This window comes from Capsicum annuum, chromosome 5 (assembly GCF_002878395.1).
Source record: "Capsicum annuum cultivar UCD-10X-F1 chromosome 5, UCD10Xv1.1, whole genome shotgun sequence".
Lineage (NCBI taxonomy): Eukaryota > Viridiplantae > Streptophyta > Magnoliopsida > Solanales > Solanaceae > Capsicum > Capsicum annuum.
Window position 1 is genome coordinate 219,265,719 of NC_061115.1, and position 22,818 is coordinate 219,288,536.

Below are 22,818 nucleotides of genomic sequence, written 5' to 3' on the forward strand. Positions count from 1 at the left end.
ATCTGAGGAGGGTATAGTAGTACACAAACCTTAAACTTATTACGACCCAGTGGAGGAATAAGAGTTTTTACTGAGAGGGTTCAGAAGTAAACCTACGAACCAGTCGAAGGAGGTTCAACGTCAATTATATATACATAAAATATAATTTTAACCGTGTATAAATAGTACAATTTTCCATCGAAGGGGGTTTGGAGGAGCCCCTGAGCTAAAGGTTGCTCCGTCCCTACTACAACCCTACCTATATACATCAACATGCCCAGTATTCCTACGAAGTGGGATCTGAGGAGGGTAGAGCGTACGTAAATTTTATCCCTACCTTAGAGGTACGTAGGTTGTTTTTGTTAGAACTTCGTCTCAAGAAAAAACAATCTACGGTTCGAAAAAAGAATACATGTATATTATTTATTTATATATATATATATATATATATATATATATATATATATATATATGAGAGAGGAATTAGTCATTCCAGCTTGGCATCATGTGTTTGATGGTCAATCTACATCATTTTAATGATTTGATTAGAAATATGGAGTTAAAAAATTATGTCAAAGAGCTACCTCTATGGACTACACATAATGTAGTTATAATACAACCATAATGAAAGTTACTTCCCGTTTTAATTTGTTTGTCTGGTTTCAAAATTTAAGAAAGTAGAGAAGATTCTGAATCTTGCAGCCTTAAATGAAAGATACGTAAAAGAATCAAAGTATTCTTTAATCTCGTGATCTTAAACATGACAATTGAAAAATTGAAATTAAAGAATTGTCAAAAAAAATAAAAAGGGAAGATGCATTCTTCTTCAAAAAGACTAAAAAGAAAAGTAAGACAAACAGAACATGAAGATGCATTGACCCACGAGAGTTATGGCTGAATAGATATGATCCTTAATCAGAAGTCTCAAGTTCGAACACAGTATAAAAAAATTTTTATTAGGAAGTAATCCCTCATTAAATGAGTATTATGTGGTCACGCAGTGCAAATTCAAATTAATTGAAATTCCAATATAGATATCGACATCCAGTGGCGTAGTCACCTTTGCTCCACCCTCCAGGGGTTTCATCACCCTCCAGGGGTTTCATCCAAACCCCCTTCGATGAAAAATTAAACCTCATTCGATTAATTCGTATATTTACTTTTGAATCCCTTATCCTGACTCCGCCACTGCACACATCAGATAAAGAATACTAAAAGAAATTAGATGTGGTGAAAAGTACATGACTTTTCTTTGATGACTTGACTAGAAACAAATGAAGCTTGTTGGAAAGTTGGCATATTTCACATGGCAAAGTGAAGTTTTGACCATTAATTTTTTATTCAAAATTGAAATATAGTATACTAGGTCAAGAGTTTAGCCCAATGTCTTTGACCTTCGATCCCCATTTCCACTTCGCGTTGCGGAATGGTCCGAGAGACTCTTGTACTTTATCTAGAGTTAGCATCCTGGTCTTCAACGAGACATTTGAACTCGATCGAAGCTAATTTATATAAAAATAAATGACAAGACAATGTTAATTTATCTAGGTCGATCTGATGTGTCCTCTATGTCAAAATTTCGTAGAAACACCGTAGACTACAGGGGCTAGAATGCCAAACCGGAACAAGTACAAAAATCTCCCATACCATCCCGCGCTTCTTTTTTGTGTTCCACACATTATCCAATTTAGGGTATAGAAACTAATAAAGGGCAGCCCGGTGCACTAAAGCTCCCCGCTATGCGCAAGGTCCGAGGAAGGACCCTACCACAAGGGTGTATTGTACGCAACCTTATCTTGCATTCCTGCTAGAGGCTGTTTCCAAGGCTTGAACCCGTGACCCCCCTGGTCACATGACGACAGCTTTACCAGATATCCATTCGAATCGGCCTCTTATAATTTGGTCCCATAGGACTCCCAACTTGTAATCTATGTTGCTGGGACCCTCCGGAGAGGCTGCTGCTTATGAACTACATGAATTAAGTGGTACAAGTAATCCTAGATCAAAGCGAAAATGAGAACAAACATCATCATAAACAATCTCTGTTGCATGATTCTGGGAAACCCAGAAAGTCGAAAGTAAACTATAATTTTACAGCATTAATATTTCTGCCTATACTAAAGTCAAAACAATCATCATGAAAGGAAGAACTAAGAAAATCAGATTTCTTGGAAAGAGAATGTGTTTTGTCTAAAAATAAGATAAAGTCGAAACCGATTTTCTAAATATAGGAGAGTCAAAAACCAATTTATCTGTACCCTCTATACAGTACTCACCCAAAATCGTATGGATTGCCTACATTACAACTGACAGAAGCCAGTTTGACCAGCAAACTCCCTCGGCCGAAAAACGGGTGCTTGCTTGATGAAATCTCAGCATAAATGTTTAACCGCCTCGGAGGAATTATACTACCACCAACGTGACAATCCCCCACATTTAACTGCCAAGCCGCTATCTTCTGCTGAACCTAGTGCACCTTCTTTGCAACATAGCACACTTCCCTTTGAAGATAATCATACGGTAATGTGGAAGTAATTTTGAAGATTATCTAGTTGTAGATCCGAACAGGCTTCTCAAAATTGTGTCGGTTCTGCACCACCAATATTAGTCAGCTAAACATGTATTGAAGGAACAGGAAGTTTCACGCATGAGAAAGAGTAAACATAATAAACAACGTGGCTTTCTAGTTTGAGGGAAATTCGGTCTTGAATGGATATTACGCGTGGCAAAAAAAAAAACGTTATTTGTATTCAACATATGTACTGCAAAGAAATTTGTTTTATCTCAGACCATGCAGTAAACTGATTACCAAATCCATTGACGATATTATAAGAATAGTTTTAAGCTATCAAACGTTCGAGCATACAAGATTTCTCCAGATTATGGCCATGCCCAAAAGCATCAAAAGAGGTTCTCCCAAGATAACTATTGGCGGTAACCCTTGCTCAACCCCACACGATGAAACAAAAGAAAAACTCAAAAAGTTCTGTTTTTTTCACCCTTGAAAAGTTAGGGAACTTGGATAACAAGGTTCAGTCGTATAGTTAGTGCCCGGGACCAATCCCAATTTTCTTTCCACAATAATGAAATTCTTTCCACAATGTGGGAATATACTGGGTTTGTTGTTGTTGTAATAATGAAATTCTTGCTCTGGCCACAGTTCTAAAGACCTAAAAATTCTCGGACGGTATCTCATAAATATTGCTTCAAAATTGTGACAGCTCGCGCATAAAGCATAGTGCATACCTGGTTGGCAGCATATGATCTTTTTGGAGCATTGTCAGTGTGCTCTAATCCAAGGTACTGCTCCCAAGCACCATACACATCTCTTTTCTGGAAACCAACTAGAAAATTAGGAATGCCCAAACACATGTGATGAGGACTATGAATCAATAAAGATGGAAAGGAAGCGCCACATACCTGGAAACGGTTGGACACAATATCCGATTCCTCCAGGTACTCGGGACGACCCATGGATAAAAATGCAAATTTCCACTGCAGAGCAAAAGTACCACTTGTCAAAGGCTTTTAAGAACACAATTATATACTTTACCGAGGAAGTGGCTCAGACATTTTCAAGATGATAATTTCATGAATAATTTGAGCAATGCAAAGGCAGGACGATTGAATACCTTTGAAAACTCCTCATCTGAAACCTGCAATTTTTTCTGAATGCGAGCTTTAACTTCAGTCAATGTCTCACCCTCATGAATAAGCAAGAAAAAAGGCTCACCAAAGTTCTGTATTTGCTGTAAACACAAGGGAAAGGAATTAAAAATAAAAAAGAGAAGGGGAACCAAAAAACAAATTATTCAAGGAAGAACCTTCCCTGAAATAAACAGTTATTGCAACAATATCCTTACACATGTACTTACTGCTTGATTTTGAGCTGTGTCCTTCATAAAATGATAAACATGAATTAAACGACTATGAGGATCCAAGTTTTTCTCCTCTTCAAGAATCTGTAATGAAAACAGCGTCAGGAGTATGTAAACATCTATAATCCATCCTACCAACTACAAGAAGTTAAGTCTTTATTGATCAAAGTAAGGTGGATTCACTGATCTGAGAAGTTCATGATGATTAAAAAAATATCCAGTTAAAAATTGTTAACAGTATATTGATAATGAAGTCAGGTCAGTGGGATGCCCAATTGGCCTCAGAAGATGATTTGGAGAACAAAAGTTCCTGCTAACTGTTAAGGTAGCATACTAAGGTGGATAGCAGTTCGGAAGGCTTGCTAAAGACAACTTGCAGAAAAGGATCCACGATTTTATTGATGGGTCAACCTCAGAAAAGGCTTGCAAAAGTTCCTTCACTTCATGTAACAGATAGAGAAGGATCCACGATTATATTGATGGGTCAACCTTTAACTTCTTACAACTGAACCCATTATACACATCCACACACTGTATCAAAAACACTGGATTCAGATGAACTTGTGTTCTACAACCACCACTGGTAATAGATGTTATCTGTGTGAAGAGGCCTAGGAAACAGTGAATCATCTTTTCTCCATTGCAGAGTGTACCTAGACAACACTGAGAATTATTTTAAGCATTTGTGGAATTTCTTGGGTGATGCCTCAGCGTATATTGGCAAGCTCAAAGGTACCTAGAAAGCTGAAGAAGATACGGAGAACCATTCTTTTGTGTATCTTATGGACTTTATGGCTGGAGAGGGAACAATGATTGCTTTGACGGGCATACTTATCTAGAGTTACTAATGTCTTCATAATCGGTATTAGTAATGTAGAAGTAATCTCTTAGTGAATCTGAATCAGTACATGGACTTTCTTGATTTGTTGGGAGGGAAAGGATAGTAGGTGGTTTGTTGGTTCTTTAGATGTTTTCTGTACGTCCTTGCCGTCTTGGTACTTCATTAATAAACTTTTATCTAATAAAGACACATCGATTGAAAATAAATCATACTAATGGCATATCAACGACATCAGAACAGCATGAAAGATGTAAACAAGGAGAGGTAAAGAGATGCCAAGTATTTATATGACCAACATTGAATATGTCATGTCTCGGTGCAATATACTAGATGGTCAAGCAGGGAAAGACTAGTTTCAGTGACGAAGATTGAAGCTTCAAATGAAAAAAGAAAAAAAAACAGTGAAATGAGTGACACTCATACAGATCCAATTGCACATAAGTAAAATCCAACCTGCTCTAGTAAATAAACTAACGAAGCAAACATCAGATATTAAAACGTACCTCCTCTGCACGTAGAGTCCAGTATTGATCATTTATGTTCTCAATCCTTTCATTAAGGGAAAAAATCTGCAGTAAGATGGATGCAAGGTTACAAATGCTACCTAGGAGCAAATTGGAAAACACAGTTACATCAAGTCCTTTAATGAATTATTTTACCTCCTCCGACAAAACATATACCCACTGTTCAAGAACATACACAAACACATATGTAAAGTTACATTATTGTTCTATGAACATGCATACACTGAGAGACGTGCATGATACACTTCTTAGTCTAGTATTTTTTGGGTTATCCTCTACCGCCTTCAGCACCATATAACAGTGTCATTTAGAAAACAAACAAATAAGTAAAACTGATTAAATTTACGACCAGTGAGCTGATCTGAGTACTGAGAAGTGAGAAGCATCTTAGCAGACCCAAAACCATGGTATAAAAGGAAGTTATGCAACACCATAGTACCACCTTATATATCTTATGGTAAAACACTTCCAGCAATCTTAGTTCAGCATCTGGCCGTGACAATTCAACCTGCACCATAACAAGAGATAAGATGAGTATCTCGCAACAGAACAGACAAGGTCAGTTTTTCCCATCTCTCGAAGTTCCCACAACGTATTTTATAGACTTAATGCTTATTTGTGTATAGGGGGGACAGAGTTCAAAGCACAAGAAAACTCCAAAGTACCTTTGTTTTCAGGTCATTAAGAACATCTCCTATGGTACTTTGTTTTGGCAATCTGATAGTATGGATAGTCACCTGAAAATAGTCAGTCCAAGATTATATTACAGAAAGACGAGGTAAAAATGTGTCATAAAAGCATAAAGAATGCCTTTCAGCACTCACTTCATCCTTGGCAGCATGATAAAAAGTAACTTTGAGAGTTTTTAAGCCCTGCAGCTCTGGTAAAGGAATATCCAGGACTTCATAATACAAAATATCTGAAGTCTATCCAAAGAAGGGGATGATGTCAACAAACAATCGTTAGAAATAAACAATTATATGCAGTAAGCAGATGCCTGCATATCTAGGAAATCCAAAAAAGACAGAATACCTGATTATAGTGACTGAGCATTTCTGTGAGACGATCAACACCACGATACCTTATAGGCTGAGGCTTTGGCTGCTGTGAATAGCAATTATGTGATGTAAGCCTTACTTTTGATGGATCATCCAAGTGAAGATGACGAGCTAAGCATTCAACAACTTCATCATAGTTGTTCTGCTTTGACCTAAAATTATGTGTCATCAACATGTGAAAAGAGTTGGCATAAGATCAACCTAGAACTGCTAATTATACAAAACGAGATACATACAACTCCAGAGTGAACTCATCCTCCTTGGGTTTCTCCAATGAGCGAAAACGAACAACCTGGAAGCCATTGAATAGAGCTCATAACTGTAAAAAAGACTTTCAAAAAGATACAACTAAAACAATGCATTTTTTTTTAAAACTCTATCCCAATTGAGATCCTAAATTGGGTTAAAGCGAGCAAAATAAAGTACAGCAGGCGCACTAACAAAGATATAGCACTAACAAAGATATATCAATCATAGACATCTATTGCAGTACTGTAACAATCTTTTATACTCCAGGGGCCAAATATCACAATGAGAGCATACAGCACAAACCTGGCGATTGTGCACGTATTCCAAAAAAGAAGGGACTTCTGGAAAGCGATATTGTTCATTCCCTTGCTTCCGAAGGGATTTCTGAAAACAAATAATATCCCCATCTTCTAGCTGCAAAGCCAGAGTAGTGCATAAATTTTTCATCGCTAATAGATCCATCAAAAGAAAAGAGAACATCTATTGAAAGAAATCAGCTACACAAGCAAATGCATAAAATGCCCAAAGTGGCTACGGGCAATTGATTCCACATACCTGACAGCCACGAAAACTCAGGTTCCTGTTAATGTGTTCACACATCACATTTGGTTCAAATTTTATTTCCTGCAAATAACAAAAGCTAAAAAATCACATCCTGTGTTTTGAGTTTAAAACTGGCAGCAAAAGAAAAAGAGAAATAAACCTCAAAAAGTTCAATTTCTTCATCAGGCAAAAAGCCAGCCAACTCATTTAGCTTTGCCAATATCTCCAGCGGCTTTCCACTTCCTTTCACAAAAAGCCGTCCAACATACCTACCCAAAAGAAAAAATTAAAGAGACAGACCAAGAAAACCTCATTCACAGGACAACAACATGGCTTCTCATATACCTGCCCCAAGCAGTTTTAACAGCACCTCAAGGTTTAAATGCATTAGAATTTCAGATTAACCCTTTTAACAGGATGTCCTTATCAAGTTCAAGGAAATCGCAAAAAACCAATAGGCATTCTTCTTATGTTTTCCTTTTTCGTTGTATACTCTCATGCTGACTGTTACAATGTTTTAGATCTCTAGGTTGAGTAAAGTAAAAACACCTTTCCATGTAGTCTTGTTCCGAAAAATGAGTAAGTCCCAAATTCAAAAATGAAAAATCGCTACTTTAATGTTAGTCTTCCAGTAATAGAGAAGCAAAGATTAATACCTTATCTCCTCTTTTGAAGGGTCATAAAGTTTGAAAAATAGAAGAATATCTTCCTTGATCTTCTCTGGGGGAGGAATAGGTTGCAAATCCTGCAAGAACAAACAAAACAAATTAGAACACAGAAGTAAAACATGGAGAATAAAGCCTCACACGGAAAACATGCAACATGTGAATCATCAAACGAGAAGAAAAGTAAGCAACCGATACATTACCAGGCCAAGTTCTACTTCCAAAAACAATTTTAGCTCAGCATTATTTGCTTTATTTGAAACCTCTCTCAGTTGGCCAACCTAAAAACACAATATATATAAGATCATTAACACCAAGTTAACCAAGCACTCCCATTCTTCAACAGATTGCAGAAATCAATCACTATGGGAGAAAGATTGCCAGAAGAAAAATATGAAGAATACACACTTCAAGAACATCACTCTCAAGGGGGCATGATGATCCCAACACTTGGTCCAATCAAAAGACATGTCTGGAGGGCGGTGAGGGAAGGGGGAGAGAGAGCAGTTGACTTGTGAACCAGCCTTGGATAACTCAACACGAACAGAAAAACTGATCCTGTTCACTAGCGGTGTCAAGTGGGCGGGTTGCGTTGAATTTGCATGAGTCAAAATGGGTTGAATTAATAAATGGATGGGTCAATAACCCACCCAAAGTTACTTGGGTTGAAATGGGCTAAAATGCGGGTCATATCCCAACCCGAGCAATTCTTACTAAGTTTTAATTGCTTTATTTGTTCTTTTATAGATTTTGAATACCTAAAGATATTGTTTTTTCTTTATTATGGCTATATATAACATATCAAATTAAACATAAAAGGTCTTTTTGAAAATATTTTAGCAAAGATTTCTCATGGATCATTTGAGATTATATATCATCCCAAATTTTTGGGGGCTGAAATGGACTAAAGCTAATAAATGGACGGGTCAATAACCTGCCCAACTTGAGCAGGTTATATGTTCAGGTGTTAATTTGCCACCTCTACTATTCACCAACACCTGAAGGCATCTATTTTGGTAAGGGAAATTGGTGGATTTCAAGTTCGTAATCGTTTTTCAGGCACCAGAGTAAAGATTGCCATCATAATTACATTGCTCAGTGGATTGCAGTCCACATATTCTTGTATCATAAAAAATGATTAACCTTACGTACAACATTTTTTCATAGAAGACAGATCAAGCAAGAGAATTTAAAGAATCAAATGAAAAAAATATCATGCTAAGATCATTCTTCTTTTTTTAAGCAAAGGGATGATCTGGGAAACCAAAAACAAGTATAGCAAAGAACATCACCAATAGAACTGCAGTCATAATTCAGACGCAACCATACATCAGAGGTAAGATTGTCAGACAGAACTTACGGATTGAACTTCTTCTTGAGCTGTCAATGGACGATTAGGCCGATATGTATGGTTCTGGCGCTTTGCCCATAGCCAGTAACGCTGAAATTGCACTGGTATACCAAATTCTTTAGCAACCTCCTCCTGAGAACAAACGTACCATCAGATACATGTCAAACTTAAGAATTACGGTGATTGGCCCTCGTAAGCTAACCCTGGGAACTCCAGTTCTTCTCAATATTTTGCTTGTTCATCTCAATTTTAGCAATATAAGCACTAGAATTTGAAGTTTTTATCTTTTCTCTCAAAATAATACACAACTACAGAAGTAAACAATCCATATTGTAGAAGCAAAAAATTTCACATGAATCCTCTTTATTAAACACGGTCAAAACTGAATGCATTCCATGCAGCACATACAAGTGCTTTTTATGTAATGTTCTATAGTTCATGAAGCTAAACAGGTTGTGGGGCTTGTTGTCCATGCCTGTTGCTTTTCTGTACTTAAATTGTCCACTTGGTAGAAAAATTTATTTACCCAAAAGAAAATGTTCAAAACAAATTTGCTTTTTATGTTTAATAAGAGCAGTGTGACTATAACTTTTCCAAATCTACAAGAAAAGGAAATGCAGAAGAATGATAAATGTACCTTGAATTGAGCAAATGGCATCTGCTTCTGAATACGGAAACTATGCACTTTATCATGATCCACAAGATCAAAATAGATCTCCTTCCCAATTTGTTCACCAAGGTCTTCATCACGAGCTACCTGTAAATGAAATGACCAATTGCAGTTAAACATTTTGTAAATAAAGATGCAAGAAGTGAAGTATATAGAATAGTAGTTGAAAGAAACCTTGATGATTGTATAGAGGTGAGCCTCTGCTTTCTCCTTTCTCTTTTGTTCCTTTTCTTCTTGTTCCTTCTTTAGTCTAATCTGAAATTAGAGGTTGATAGATGATTACCATGACTGAACCAAAGAGAAACTAAATCAATAGTATTGAGTTGAAACCCACCCTGAGATGCTCGGCTATGTCCTTCTCATCCACATTGCATATGATCTTTTCCTTGTCACTTTCACGTATATAGACAAGCATATACGCATTTGAATATTTTGTAAATTTGAATGGTGAATTGTTGAACCCAGGATTTGTGTGGGGTAACTGTTAACAAGAAATGGACACTTTACATGTGCAACACCTAAAAGAAATTTTCTTGTATACATATAACGTTTTTTTAATATAGAAGGTAGAAATACAAGAAAAAAGGTGTAAGAATAGGACAAATACCTCTTCTTCACCACCATACTGTTCATCCAGTGCTCTCTTTATATCTTCTTTTGTCACACGTTCATCATCAAATTTATACCTAACAGTAAGAAATCCATAATAAATCAAACCAGATCAAGGACAGCAAAATCTCTAAACACTGTCAACGTAATGCAGCCATCAAGAAGAACCAAAGCCAATAACTGCTTGGCAATCAAAAGGAAGCACATATAGGTGGACTACTAAGGGTATATCTGATACAGGTACATTCAAATCTTAGCAAGTTTTAATGCATTCTGAAGAATCCTTATGAAGTACATAGAAGATGAGTATAACAAATATGATGTTCCAAGAACATGTCAAATCTTCCTTGGGCAAGCTAAAAATCTAGAGAACACTAAGAAAAGCATACATGTTAGAGAAACATCCAATTATAAATGATGGATAAGCATGTATGCTGACAGCAGTACGTTGAGAAAAGGACAATTATAAATGCTGGAGAAAAATGTATGATGGCACAACAAACTGCATACCATTGATCAGAGAGTGTTGGCCTGATATATGCATAATAGTGTCCCCCGTGCACCCCGCCGCTGTGAACTAAAACACTGAAATTTAAAAAAAAAAAAAAAAGGATTAGTACAAAATTCATAAGTAGTCATCATCATCATGCAACATAATTGCCTGAAGTCACTGAAAATTGAGAATCAACAGATATCATGGTCAGCGGCCAAATTTTATTAGTTATCATACAAAATACAAGAATAAGTAAAAGCTGCAGTCAGGCACAAGAGGAGATGTCAAACAAGAAAGCAGAATGGGGAGAAACAGATGTTAGCCCAGGTGAAAAGCCAACATTTTTCCACTAGAATAGTATCATGCAATTTATAAAAAGAAATGAAATAAAACTTTGCAATTATATATATTAACAGAAATATCCCATGCTGGTATCCAAAACAAGCTGAACCGATATTTCAGGTTTATACATGAATGAGATAAAGAACTCGCAGTACCTTCCTATGGGGACCACATAAGATCAAATAACTTTAGCTGGACTAAAGGGGCAAGGCAACATGTTATAAACGCAAGAAGACAATACTGATTGACAAGAAATACCCAAATGAATTGTACTAACAGATGCCGAGAACAGTTGAACAGAGTGAAAAATTATACCAGCATCTATACAAGTGAGGATGAAATTAAATTATCAACGAATATGAGCATCCAACCAAAACCTTAAGGAAATTGGTAGAGTAGCCCAACCCACTATATAACCCTTTTGGAACCTTCAAAAAGCAATGGAGGACAAGCATATTCTAACACCAACGTGAAGCCCATTTTAAAGTTTATATGCGATCATTGATTGGAAGATTAAATTAGCTCAACGGGCTATAGTGTGGGCCTAGACTAGACAAAGTAAGCTCAAGAAGACAATGGGCCAAAAGCAGAGAAAGAAGACCCGACGAATTAAGAAGCGTGCGTCGAGCATAACTAAAGATAAGATGGTCTGAATTGAGAGAAGAGCTCAGAGCAGCTCAGTGGGTTTGAGATGCGAGAGAGAAGCCCCATGTGGTAGAATAAGGATAGAGAAAAAATGATTGTGCAATCGGGTTCACCAAAGTTTGCTCTGTTACCATGTAAAATATAAACATCCAATCCAATCAAAAACCGTAAGGCAATGGGTGGATACCCCATGACAATTACGAATCCCTTAGGAAATCTAAAACCAAATGGGCCAAGTATTCTAATATAATAAAGGGAACAGAAAAGGTAAGATAACTAACCTACATCCCAAAATCTAGTTGAGAAATATTTTGCTGTCTTGTCAGCAAGAGGATGTCATGTTTGACTATAGCATGTGTCACATAGTGAGTTATGCATGATTTCAATGCTAGAACACTAGAGAAAAAAATAATCACAAAGATTTTAATCTGGAGAAGGAAGATGCGCAAAAGGTAGAAGCGGCACTTTGCGCATAATCACTCAAAACTCGGTGGAAAGGGAGAACAGATCTAAGTTCACAAGAACTAATTCTAGGTGATAAACCACAATCAATCAACTGCGACCGAACCCAGATTAGTTGGGAGTGGTTCAAGGTTGAAACCACAAATATGAGCAATATGAGTGAATGACTGGATGATTTAGGGTGAGGCATTCTCTCAACCTGTACATACTTTGACAAGGACTTGCTGATTTTATTAATGAAATTATTGACATATTAGGGAAGTGTGAGCTATAATGGTTCGCAAAATAGCGTTTTTAAGGTTTCAACTACCAAAACAAGTAAAAAGGGGAACTGCAAAATTGACGCGATTAAGGGGGAATACAAGATTCCATTCCCCAGCAGATGGCTAATTTTACGTTACCAAACTTGTTACAAGTATGCCACTTTGAAAATTATTTATGTATCAAAAGTCATAAAGAGCATGTAGTTGAATCAAGCTAAAGTAAACCAAGTTTGACACAGTGAGGTTGATCAGAAAAGAAAACGGCATAGAATTATTGCATAGCAGCAAGAAAACTACCAAGAAAACAGAGTGATTAAACTGGTCCAGATAAAACAAGCTACCAATTGTATATTTGGACTACTCTAATCATATGCAATAGGAGGTGATCTCAAGCCGCCCAAATTTGTGGAAAATATAGCTAGTTAACTAACTACAACATGAAGATTGTGAAACCACTACCGATAAAATCTTTGCTGAACTTCCCACGTTATTCAACTAATGGTCGACGACAAGTTCATGAAAAAATGAACAGTAACTAGCAAGGACAGATCATTAAGAAAACAAAAAAAATTGAGACCTGTGAAGAGTATAGAGATTGCGGACACTTCGATCAGCATCTAGAGATAAATATTTTCCATTCTCTTTATCAAGATCGAGTTGCAAGGGGAACTCATATCGATCATTTATCTATATTGTCAATCAAAAGAAGTGCTTTCAGTAATAAGCATTATGTGGACACATATAGTTATAAGTCAAGCATGGCAGCAGTAGCACTTATCACTGTAAACCATCTCCTCTAAATTTATCTCAAAACGAATAAACTTCCTTACTACAATGTAAAAAGACGAACGAAAAATAGAGTATTACTCCATATGAGAGACATATGGAGAAAAAAGTGACAACCTGCTTAATCCATGAAAATGTGGAGTCCATAAGCATGAGACTTCCATGTAATGTAGAACAACAAATGAGACTAAGAGCCTGTTTGGATTGGCTTATTTTAAGTGTTTTTAAGCACTTCTGTAGTGTTTGGATAAAATAAAAAGGCGCTTTTAAGCACTTGGTTTTAAGCTAAGAAAACAAACATAAGCCCAAAGCCTTAAGTTAGAAATGGTTTATAAGCCAAAAGCCAATCCAAACAGGCTCTAAGCCAAATCACATTGTTTTTTTTTTTTTTAAATCATAATCTAATTTCCATGCTGTACACAGGACACCAGAACTCTACTTAATTAAGTATAAAATGTTCTCCGAGTTGGCAATTTATCCCATCCAAAGAAGAAAGAAAATGTTCTCTCCCTAGTTAGCTACGGCTGTACAATAATGTAAGAATTAATTAATTACCTTGATCATAGCATCCCGCACAAAATCATATTCAAAGCGTTTTAACTGAAGTTGAAGAACGGGAGGGAAGTCGGTGAAAAGGACACCTTTCTTAGCATCCTGTAAAACTAGAAGTTAGCTACGAACATATCAAATATCATAACTTTACAACCCAAGCAAAACACTACAAGAAAAGGAAATAACACTAATCATTGCCTATCTTTCTCTGGCTCAAAAGGATCTCAAAGTTTTAATAAATATGCAAATTTGTAAACCACTAGCTCATAAAAACACTAAGACATTTAACCTGCAAACCATGTTGTTCTGCATGGTATTTGTTGTCGCCTTCAAGGCGTTCCACTTCAACATACTTGTCAAATGAAGCATACACATCTCGACACCCTTTCACATCAAGCTGAAGATCTGATCAAAGATACATTTTCATAAATAAAACGATAAAATAGTCTTCCAAATTCCATACAAAAACCATCTTAAAAAGTTATTCTGGTTCTATGGTTCTATATTTACCATAAAAAGACTCTTTTCTTGTTGACTTGTAGTCCACGTTGATACATTCGATGTAATTCATATGATGCCCCTCAAGTAACTGTTGTATTGTGCCCTCTACAACAGTTCCCTGAGTCAAAAGAACCAAAGTTAACAGAAAACAATAATCGGAAGCAATAATATCACCTCTAAAGAAGTATTTAATCCAAGATAAAAGGCGTCTGCAAGTTCTAAGTGTTCAATTCCATGAGACCAATTACCTTCATCTTATCTTCGAGCTTTTCACAAAGAACCCTATTAAGTTCTTGTACATCATGCTGCATGAAAGAATCATAGGTGTCCCACCCAAAGGACTTAGTCAACTCTTTTGTTGCTACACTAGTATCATTATACTGGAGCTTATAAAACAAACTCTGCAAAGCTAAGGGGATGCTGCCAGATGGATTGTCATTCTCAGTTGTTGGCATATGATACACAGCCTGAGAAACAAGTATGAATTAATCATTTGTATGGAAAAAATACCAAAGAAAGTATTCATGCTACAAGGCTAACCTTTCTAAAATAAGGAATATGGTACAGTGTTTGGAGGAGAGAGTTCATGTAACAAGTGGCTCCCTGATTCTTAAGGCCAACAAAACCAGTCTCCTTTTTAGAGTCATGGGACCAGTAATCAATGACTTTACGGACAGCAACATCAGCTTCAATTATGACTGTATCATCCATAAGATAACCTCTTCCAGGATCATATAGTTCACTAAGAGGCATGAATGACGTGAAACCCCAATCACTCTCCCTTGCATTAAACTGGTGCTGGGTATCTGCCACAAGGATCATAACATTTAACAAAACAGCCTTCACTTCTACTAATCAAATCACAATACAACAACAACAACAACAACAAACCCAGTGTATTCCCACAGCACGGGGTCTGGGGAGGGTAAGATGTACGCAGTCCATACCGCTACCTCCGAAGAGGTAGAGAGGTTGTTTCCGATAGACCCTCGGCCCAAGATAAAGGATAGTAAACAAGGGGAGGGATGACATAACCGAAATAAAGAATAAGAAATAATAAAATAAAAATCAGAGACATATGAAATACATGAAATACGGGAAATAAGAGCAACACAGAATAAGAAAAATAGGAACTAAGAAATAAGAAATAGGACACCCACTTAGTAGTAACATACACACACATACCAAAGACACCTATGTACACTGTCCTATGATTACTAACTCGGCTACACAAGAACTCACTCTCGTGACTGCTTGCTACAATCCACACACTAACACTAACCTTCTACCCTTATCCTCGACCTCCACACCTTCCTATCTAGGGTCATGTCCTCAGCAAGCTGAAGCTGCTTCATGTCATGTCTAATCACCTCCCTCCAGTATTTCTTCGACCTACCTCTACTCCTCCTGAAACCATCCAACGCTAGCCTCTCACACCTACGAACCGGGGCATCCGCACCCCTCCTCATCACATTTCCAAACCATCTCAGTCTTCCTTCCCACATCTTGTCCTCCACCGAAGCCACTCCCATCTTCTCCCGGATAATCTCATTCCTAACTTTGTCCCCTCTAGTAAGCCCACACATCCAACGCAACATTCTCATTTCTGCCACCTTCAATTTTTGGATGTGAACGTGCTTAACTGGCCAACACTCCGCTCCATACAACATGGCTGGACGAACTGCCACTCTATAGAATCAAATCACAATACTCAGACATATATTCAGATCCCTCAAAGGGAGAGAGCAACAGAAATAGCATCACAAAATAAAAATGTCAAGAAGCATAAATTATAAAGGTTTCACTAGGTTATCAAAAAAAAAAAAAAAAAAAAAAAGAATTCAGGATATACTTGAGAAGATGACAACTGAATCAAGTTTCCTTTAGAGGAATCCCCACTCATGATTATATTCTCTTTCTCCAATGCAGGAATGTAACTTACACACCCCATCTAATTAATTTTCTCCAACAAGCTGCTTGAGAAGTCTTCTTAGGAGAGCTTTGAGGGTTAAGTTAAGATATGGACGAAGTTCTGCAGCATTTCCAAATTCAACTACAGGAAACACCATACATTTAAAAGAAGGCCAAGATCATTTCCAGTCAGATCTTTCAGGCAGTCCCAACAAAAGATGTATTCCATAGACCATCTACAAAATTATTGTAGTCATCAAGACACCAAAGATAGTCTCTGAAGGTTCCGATATTTGATCTACTGTTCTCCAATGAATGAAAACACATATGATCTGCACCACTGACCCAATTTGCAGGGCACTCTATACAGGCTGGAGGTGAGCCTTGGTTCAATGGTACGGCTTCGAGGATAGAAGCAGTTCCTATCAGAAATTCAAGGGAAAGGCTACTGTCAGTAGACCCTCACTTTCCCTTACCCCCTGTACTAGAAGTGCATGTTTAAGCCCTCTACTATATACGAGGTGGCAACAAGTAGAGAAAAGAAGATAGTTGGTGATTATCTCGTGGCTTACTTCAGAATAAGCCCATGTAAGACATTGAAACGCAAGAATTGCCTCTTACAAAAAGGTATCCTCCTCGTCAAAGTCTACTCCAAACAACCTCATCAAACACTCCACCAGCTAATAGTTGATGTTTATGTTTCTATTCATGATACATGCACACAAAGTTCTCCAAGTGACTTATTATTTCAACGGCATCCCTATTTCTGTTGAGGCTTGAGCACTCATCAAATGAAGTTGATCTTCCTCTTGCTATTTGAAAAGGTATTCAAACTACTCATGACACTCATCTTGTTTATAATTTCTTGAGTTGTCACTATTTTCCGCCATCATACCATGCATTTGTTATCCAACTTATACACTGACAAAGTATCTAAGAAACTAAGATTTTGGCAGAGGCTGTCTGGGTTGCAATGATTGAGGAAACTAATTGTTCAGGGTAATAGTACTCAGGAATTCCTATTATTACTGATAACGGAAAACAAATTGCATAACTACCTACTACTAACCTTTCGCACTATTCCACAACCTCCACCCCTCCTATCAAGGGTCATAATGTCCTGGGTAAGCTACAGACTTGTCATGTCCCGCCTGATCACTTCTTCCCAATACTTCTTTGGCCTATCTCTACCTCTCCTATTTTGTCTAGTGGTAAATCAATTTTTAAAGGTAAAACGGATGAACAACAGCTAAGCTATACAAGCTGAGCAATTTTCAAAAAATTTAACAGCCAAATAAAAATCTTGTGTTTTAATAATAAGTTCTCAAACTAGCTACATGTGGAAGTTCATTTATTACTTGGTTCCTCACTGAAAAAATTCGAAAGCACACACAGAACAATACCCGAAATGTTATCCATTAAAGTTTTAAGTACAATGATTAATGGCTTGTGCAGTTACTGAATCAACTATATATTCCCCCTCCTTTTAAACTCATGCACAAAGTTCATGTCTTTTATTCAACAAATAAGATCTCTGACCTTTTCTTACTGTGTACTTGTTGTGAATTCGATTGATAACAGCTAAGCTAAACTGAGCATATCTACTCCAACCATAAGGCAATGTTGCAGCATCTGCCACATCTAGATACATTGATAAATGGTCTGCATTATTCCCTTTCGGGAATATCAGAATCCTCCTGCATGACAATGCACCATCTAGCACATCATTATCATATTCACATAAGGATTGTAAGTCAATCCACTAAAAATAGGGAGTTGGATATAATTACCATTTATATCCTCCTACATTAAAAGCATCGGAGTACAACTTCTTCACATTCAACCTTGAAAAATTGTCAACAGTCCATGTGAACCGGGCTGATGCCGGATCATCCACCGCCTGTGCATCCACTGTACTTGTTGCGTCTGCTGGTGCAACTGCCAAAAACAAAGCATGAAAAAAATTTAAATGACTAGAAAGTATAAAATATCACTTATACAGTCGACAACACCTCAATCCCAAACTTGTAGGGATCGGAGATACATTCCTCTACATATTCTGCTCAATTGTGCTCTGTTTCATTCTAATATTAGTAAGCAGTTAGTGCAAATTACACACACTACAATTTAATCAATGTAAAAATGACATCAAATGATAAACAAAAACGATTACACATACATTATTTGTATAAGTGTGTGTGCACATAGGAGTGTAAAAGTACGTGAGATACCTTCCATAGGCTGAGGTCCCTCGGTAGGAAAGTCAGAACTAGGAACAAGCATTTCATTGTCTTCTGGCTGCCAAAAACGAAGCAAAAGAGTAAGCAATTAGATCTTACAGAACTGGACAATTTTGATCAGTCACGTTCAAAAAGAGAAGTTTATGTCAAATTTACACCACAATAATGTCCAAATATATAAATTCAGCACATATTCATCCAAAAGATCAAACTACTTAAGAACTCGAAAAAATAAGAATCATACATTCAGGGAAATTCCACCTGATTAAGCAACTTTAAACAACATAACAAATAAGCTAAGCAACTAAAACTGTTAAAAACAAAACGAATTCACACATAAATCTAGCAAATTGAATTCACTCACTATAACATTATACACAATTTTTATGTCAATTTCACACCGCAATCACAGCAGACTGCTACAAATCAAAGCATTCAATTAACAATAAATAATACACAAAACAAAGTAGTACAAATAGTAAAAAAATCAAATACAAACCCATAGAGAAAAAAAGGTAAAGAAGATTAATTTACATTCAATACCACGTTCGACACAACTTTTAGGTCAATTTCACACCACAATCACAGCAGACTGCTACAAATCAAAAGCATTCAATTAATAAGCTACCTCAAGCAAATAATACACAAAACATCAAAAACAAAACAAAAATTACAGAAAACGGAGATGAAGAAGATTAATTTACATCAACATAAAAAATCAAAACGAATTCACACATAAACCTAACTAAAATAAATTCACTCACTATAGCATTATACACAATTTTTAGGTCAATCTCACACCGCAATCACAGCAGACTACTACAAATCACAGCGGCATTCAATTTCTAAGTTAATTCTAGCAAATAATGGCGAAACAAATTCACAAAGCAAGAATTACAGAAAGCGGAGCAACTTTAATCACAAGAAAATAGCTTAAAAAAGTGAATCGACACTGAAAAATAGCTAAATAAATCCATTCAATACCGCTTTCTACACAATTTTTAGGTCAATTTCACACCATAATCAATTAGTAAGCTAATTCAAGCAAATAATACGCAAAAAATATTCACAAAGCAAAAATTACAGAAAACGGAGCAACTTTAAACACAAAAAAATAGCTAAGACAAAGTGAATCTACACTGAAAAATAGCTAAATAAATTCATTCAATACCGCGTTCTACACAATTTTTAGGTCAATTTCACACCGCAATCACATCAGACACTGAAAAACAGCTAAATAAATTCATTCAATGCCATGTTCTACACAAATTTTAGGTCAATTTCACACTGCAATCACATCGGACATTGAAAAATAGCTAAGTAAATTCATTCAATACCACTAACTACACAATTTTTAGGTCAATTTCGCACCGCAATCACAGCGAACTACTACAAAAATCAAAAGCATTCAATTACTAATTAAAGTAAATAATACTCAAAACACATTCACAAAGCAAAAATTACAGAAGACGGAGCAACTTTAAACCAAAAAAAACATATGAAACACAAAAAATAGCTAAACAAAGTGAATCAACCCTGAAAAATAGTTAAATAAATTCATTTACCGCTAACTACACAATTTTTAGGTCAATTTCACACCGCAATCACATTGGACACTGAAAAATAGCTAAATAATTTCATTCAATACCGCTTTCTACACAATTTTTAGGTCAATTTCACACCGCAATCATTCAATTAACAAGCTAATTCTAGCAAATAATTAGCAAAACAAATTCACAAAGCAAAAATTACAGAAAACGGAGCAGCTTTAAACATACACACAGAAAATAGCTAAAACAAAGTGAATCAACACTGAAAAATAGCTAAATAAATCCACTAAATACCGCTAACTACACATTTTTTAGGTCAATTTCACACCACAATCACATTGGACACTGAAAAATAGCTAAATAAATTCATTCAATAAAATTCATTCAATATCGTTTTCTACACAATTTTTAGGTCAATTTCACACCGCAATCACATCGGACACTGAAAAACAGCTAAATAAATTCATTAAATACAGCAGTCTACACAATTTTTAGGTCAATTTCACACCGCAATCACATCGGACACTTAAAAATAGCTAAATAAATTCATTCAGTACCGCTTTCTACATAAATTTTAGGTCAATTTCACACATCAGACACTGAAAAACAGCTTAACTACACAATTTTTAGGTCAATTTCACACCGCAATCACAACAGACTACTAAAAAATCAAAAGCATTCAAATTAATAAACTAATAATACACAAAATAAAGTAGTATAAATAGTAAAATCAAATACAAATTCATACAGAAAAAAAGTAAAAGAAGATGAATTTACATCAATCGGAGGAGGAGTGAGAAGAGTCATTGCCGGAGAATATAAGTTAAGGGTAACGATTCGTCGGCGAATCGGAGAAAAACTTTAACCGAGAGAGAGAATTGAGAAAAATGGATCGACGGAAAAAGGAGAAAAAGAAAGAAGACGAGGGCAGTGAAAGTAAACAAAGGAAAAGGTTTATTTATATTGGAGGGTAGTTTCGGAATTATGAAAATATTTGCTTTTATTTTTTGTTTTTTTATTTTTTGTTTTAAATTTTTTAGTATTGATACCAGAGAGACTGTTTCTAATAGATTTCCGGCTCAGGATAAAAAGAAAAATCATAATAAAATACAAAATAATATGTAATAACAAAAATAATAATCACGGAGTAATACTATACACTTTCTAGTCGAAAACACACACCTCATTCAAACTCTGCTAACTAGAAACTCCAACCTACGAGCAAAGCCCTTACAACTACTAGCATGACCACACCAAAGCTCTCCTATGTAATAGCTACGACTCTCTGACATGCACTAACCTTCTGATCTAATTCGCGTCCTCCATAGCTTCTATTCTAGGGGCATGTCCTTATTAAATTGTAACTATTTCATGACATGCCTAATCATCTTTCGACTTATCTCTAGTCCGCCTGAGACCATGCATAGCCAACCACAAAGTGGGGCATCAAATGCCCCTCCTCATCATATGTCCAAACCATCTCAACTTCACTTTCCGTATTTTGTCCTTCACCGAAGTCACTCTTTTCTTCTCCTGAATAGTCTCATTCCTACTCCTGCCTAGTAAGACCACACATTCAACAACATTCGCATTTCTGCCACCTTAATTGTTGACTAGCCAACACTCTACTCCATACGTAGCCAAACAGATTGCCACTCTACTCGAACATATATATATATGTCGGAAAATAACAGCATTAATGATGGCAATGATCGCTCGATAAATAAGAGAGAACTTTAACTAGAGAAAAATTAAGAGAATTTCAATGGATGTGAGAAAATGGATAGAAGAACTTTTTGTGTTTCCTATGTAAAAGTGAGAAAAAAAGGAAAGAATAGGAGGTAATGAAAGTCAAAAGAGGAAAAGTGTTTATTTATATTGGGGGTAGTTTCATAATTATGAAAATAAATATATTTTTTATTTTTTTGGGTGTGTGAGTTATACAGTTATACTCGAACGCGTACTTTAGTTGGTCATGTAATTTTTAAGACGGACTAAAAAGAAATGTGTGTCACATAAATCGAGACAATAAGAGTATAATATAACTCTTTCACCCCAATTCATATAGTGATCTTCGAATTTCGACAGTCAAAGGAATTTATTTCAGCATAAAATATTCATACATCTTTTAAATACGACATAATATATGAACAAATACTCAAACTCGACCTCAACTATCAATTAAGCACGACACATTAAGTATGTACATTTAAACATCTGAACTCGTCTCCATTGTGTTAGTTGAACAATCCAATTTACAAATGATAATATAGACACCTTCAAAATTTATGAACCACGTCAATGTCTGACGTCCACGAGACACGATGGGAACGAATTGGAGCATTTAGTTGTCGGTTAAGACCAAATGCATTTTAAAAGTTAAATTGCTTACTTACCAGTTGAGACAAAATTTAATTGTTTGTTTCAAATATGAAAGGATCCAAGATTCAAAATTTAAAAATGATCAATAATCTAAATTAATGTCAATTGGACTTACTATTGAGTAGTATATTTTTTTATCAGTAAATTAAATTGATTTATATATCTATAATCTATAATCTATATCTATAATATATTAAAAGTGTGAAAACCCTTAGAAAAGTGAATTAAATTTTTTGCCCTTCATTAAAAGTCCTTGCTTTAGACAAAATCGTTTTTTTCCACTATTTCTTCCTAATATTTAAGAGTTAAAAATTAATTACATAT

General features: G+C 36.0%; 1 protein-coding gene across 1 annotated transcript; it reads right to left on the reverse strand.

Annotated features, from left to right (window-relative positions):
* Positions 1 to 1,993: 1,993 nt before the first annotated feature.
* On the reverse strand, positions 1,994 to 21,054 carry LOC107871360 (ubiquitin C-terminal hydrolase 12). The gene is made up of 32 exons (XM_016718274.2): positions 20,890 to 21,054; positions 18,554 to 18,620; positions 18,113 to 18,260; positions 17,862 to 18,019; positions 14,952 to 15,217; positions 14,660 to 14,878; positions 14,421 to 14,529; positions 14,200 to 14,315; positions 13,914 to 14,012; positions 13,150 to 13,259; positions 10,878 to 10,952; positions 10,366 to 10,444; positions 10,093 to 10,239; positions 9,933 to 10,013; positions 9,726 to 9,845; positions 9,098 to 9,220; positions 7,941 to 8,018; positions 7,729 to 7,817; positions 7,233 to 7,341; positions 7,085 to 7,153; positions 6,833 to 6,943; positions 6,517 to 6,572; positions 6,255 to 6,432; positions 6,047 to 6,148; positions 5,888 to 5,959; positions 5,665 to 5,730; positions 5,202 to 5,267; positions 3,855 to 3,941; positions 3,612 to 3,728; positions 3,400 to 3,474; positions 3,226 to 3,312; positions 1,994 to 2,569 (listed from the first exon to the last, which is right to left on the reverse strand). The coding sequence occupies exons 1-32, from the start codon at positions 20,917 to 20,919 to the stop codon at positions 2,528 to 2,530; spliced, it is 3,351 nt and encodes a 1,116-aa protein (XP_016573760.1). The 5' UTR covers positions 20,920 to 21,054; the 3' UTR covers positions 1,994 to 2,527.
* Between the last annotated feature and the right edge of the window lie 1,764 nt (positions 21,055 to 22,818).

Bases quoted from the DNA above. Each gene is read 5' to 3' on its own strand.
- LOC107871360 (XM_016718274.2), bottom strand. From the start codon at position 20,919: ATGACTCTTCTCACTCCTCCTCCGATTGAT. The intron at 15,218-17,861 runs GTCAGAGATCTT...TCCTTGTGGCAG, and splicing joins CAAGTACACAGTAAGAAAAG to ATACCCAGCACCAGTTTAAT. The intron at 10,445-10,877 runs GTATGCAGTTTG...TCTTACTGTTAG, and splicing joins CCAACACTCTCTGATCAATG to GTATAAATTTGATGATGAAC.